Here is a 1686-nt window from a genome sequence, read left to right on the forward strand (position 1 = left end):
ATATGAATGAATTTCATCAAAGTCGCGTGCATGTGTATATGTTATGTGAATGTTCCTGTATCTATTATACAAACATATGTTTACATGCAATTTCAAAAATGCCCTAAACCACCTATTGACACAAAAAAAAAAAAAAAAAAAGTTTGCTAACTATGAAAGTTACTTGGATGTATACAATGCACGCACCACAAAAGTCAATATAAGACAAATTTTGTGGAAACTTTAGCCATTTTGTGTTTATTGTTTATTGTTTATTTTCTTGACTTTCAACATATTTTCTCCTATAAATACCCCTCATTGTCTCATCTTCTCTTCACAAACCTTGCAACAAGTGTTCTTGAGCTTAGTTCAGTAACTAAAAAATGGCCAAAAGTTCAGTTGCTTTCTATGCTTTTCTTCTGCTTCTCTTTGTTCTTGCTATCTCAGGTTCTCAATCAATCTTATTTACACTCACTTTGTGTTCGTAATATTCAGACTTTTACACCTTAATGTCACATATTTTGACCCTTCGGATGACAATTAGTTTAGTTAAGTAGACCGTGACATTAAGCTAGCACTCATACTTAAATAATGCAGTGAAAAGAAGCATTTTATAAGTATATAAAAGTGATTTAATTAGCTTTTATTTCGTGCAGAAACTAATCATATTCATCACAAAACTGCATTCGTTAGACATTCTAGATTTGTGTATAACGTACTTAACACAGTTTAACGTGTACAGAAATCGGATCGGTGAAAGGAGAATTATGTGAGAAGGCAAGCAAGACATGGTCCGGAAAATGTGGCAACACAAGACACTGTGATGACCAGTGCAAGTCTTGGGAGGGTGCAGCCCATGGAGCTTGTCATGTGCGCGGTGGGAAACACATGTGCTTCTGCTACTTCAACTGTTCCAAAGCCCAGAAGTTGGCTCAGGATAAACTCAGAGCAGAAGAGCTCGCCAAGGAGAAGATTGAAGCCGAAAAGGCGACAGCCAAACCTTGAATATGTAGCAAATATCATATGATTATGAATAAAGAGAAAATGCTTTCTACTTGGCATACTCAGCATTTTCTTGTGTGTAATGTTTGTTGCATTTGGAATCAGTTGCTTCATTATGATTCCATGCAAAATGTTCTAATGAAATGATATATAAATTATGTTGTTTTGCAGCATGTAGAATCACATCTCATGTTCATGCACAAAATGATATAATTACTCTTCTACGGACTTGTAACGCAATTTCTTTAATTTTCAACCCCTTAAAATAAAATTTCATAAATATATATAGCAATTGCATATCCTTTACCTAGGATGTGATTGTTATCCCGTTTTAAGATACAATATGATTAATTTTAAAGCCAATATATTTACATTGTTTGGAATAGAATTATGACTACAGCTTACGTTTGGCTCCAAAATAATTATAATATAATAATATTATTTGAAGTAAATTACGATTTTGACCCCTATAATTATATTAGTTTAAGCCTATCAGCCTAAAAAAGAATATTTTAATATCTGAGCCTCAACGTCATATTTTCTAACCATTTTGTCCCGCATCACTAACCCTATCCATTTACTTAGTTAAAAACTAGTCATGTGCCCCTCACATGAGGGGCATTTATGTCAATTCACCCACCCATTTATAAAATCTTCAACAAAAAAATCTCTCTAATTCTCTCTCTAGAAAATACTCCCTGTCAC

The 1686-nt window shown here is 33.5% G+C and overlaps 1 protein-coding gene across 1 annotated transcript; it reads left to right on the forward strand.

Moving 5' to 3' along the window:
• The first annotated feature begins 310 nt into the window (after window positions 1–310).
• Window positions 311–1158, forward strand: LOC110917386 (defensin-like protein 19). The gene is made up of 2 exons (XM_022161959.2): window positions 311–426; window positions 722–1158. The coding sequence occupies exons 1-2, from the start codon at window positions 363–365 to the stop codon at window positions 982–984; spliced, it is 327 nt and encodes a 108-aa protein (XP_022017651.1). The 5' UTR covers window positions 311–362; the 3' UTR covers window positions 985–1158.
• Window positions 1159–1686: the final 528 nt, after the last annotated feature.

The sequence above is a fragment of the Helianthus annuus genome, chromosome 16, assembly GCF_002127325.2.
Source record: "Helianthus annuus cultivar XRQ/B chromosome 16, HanXRQr2.0-SUNRISE, whole genome shotgun sequence".
Taxonomy (NCBI): Eukaryota; Viridiplantae; Streptophyta; class Magnoliopsida; order Asterales; family Asteraceae; genus Helianthus; species Helianthus annuus.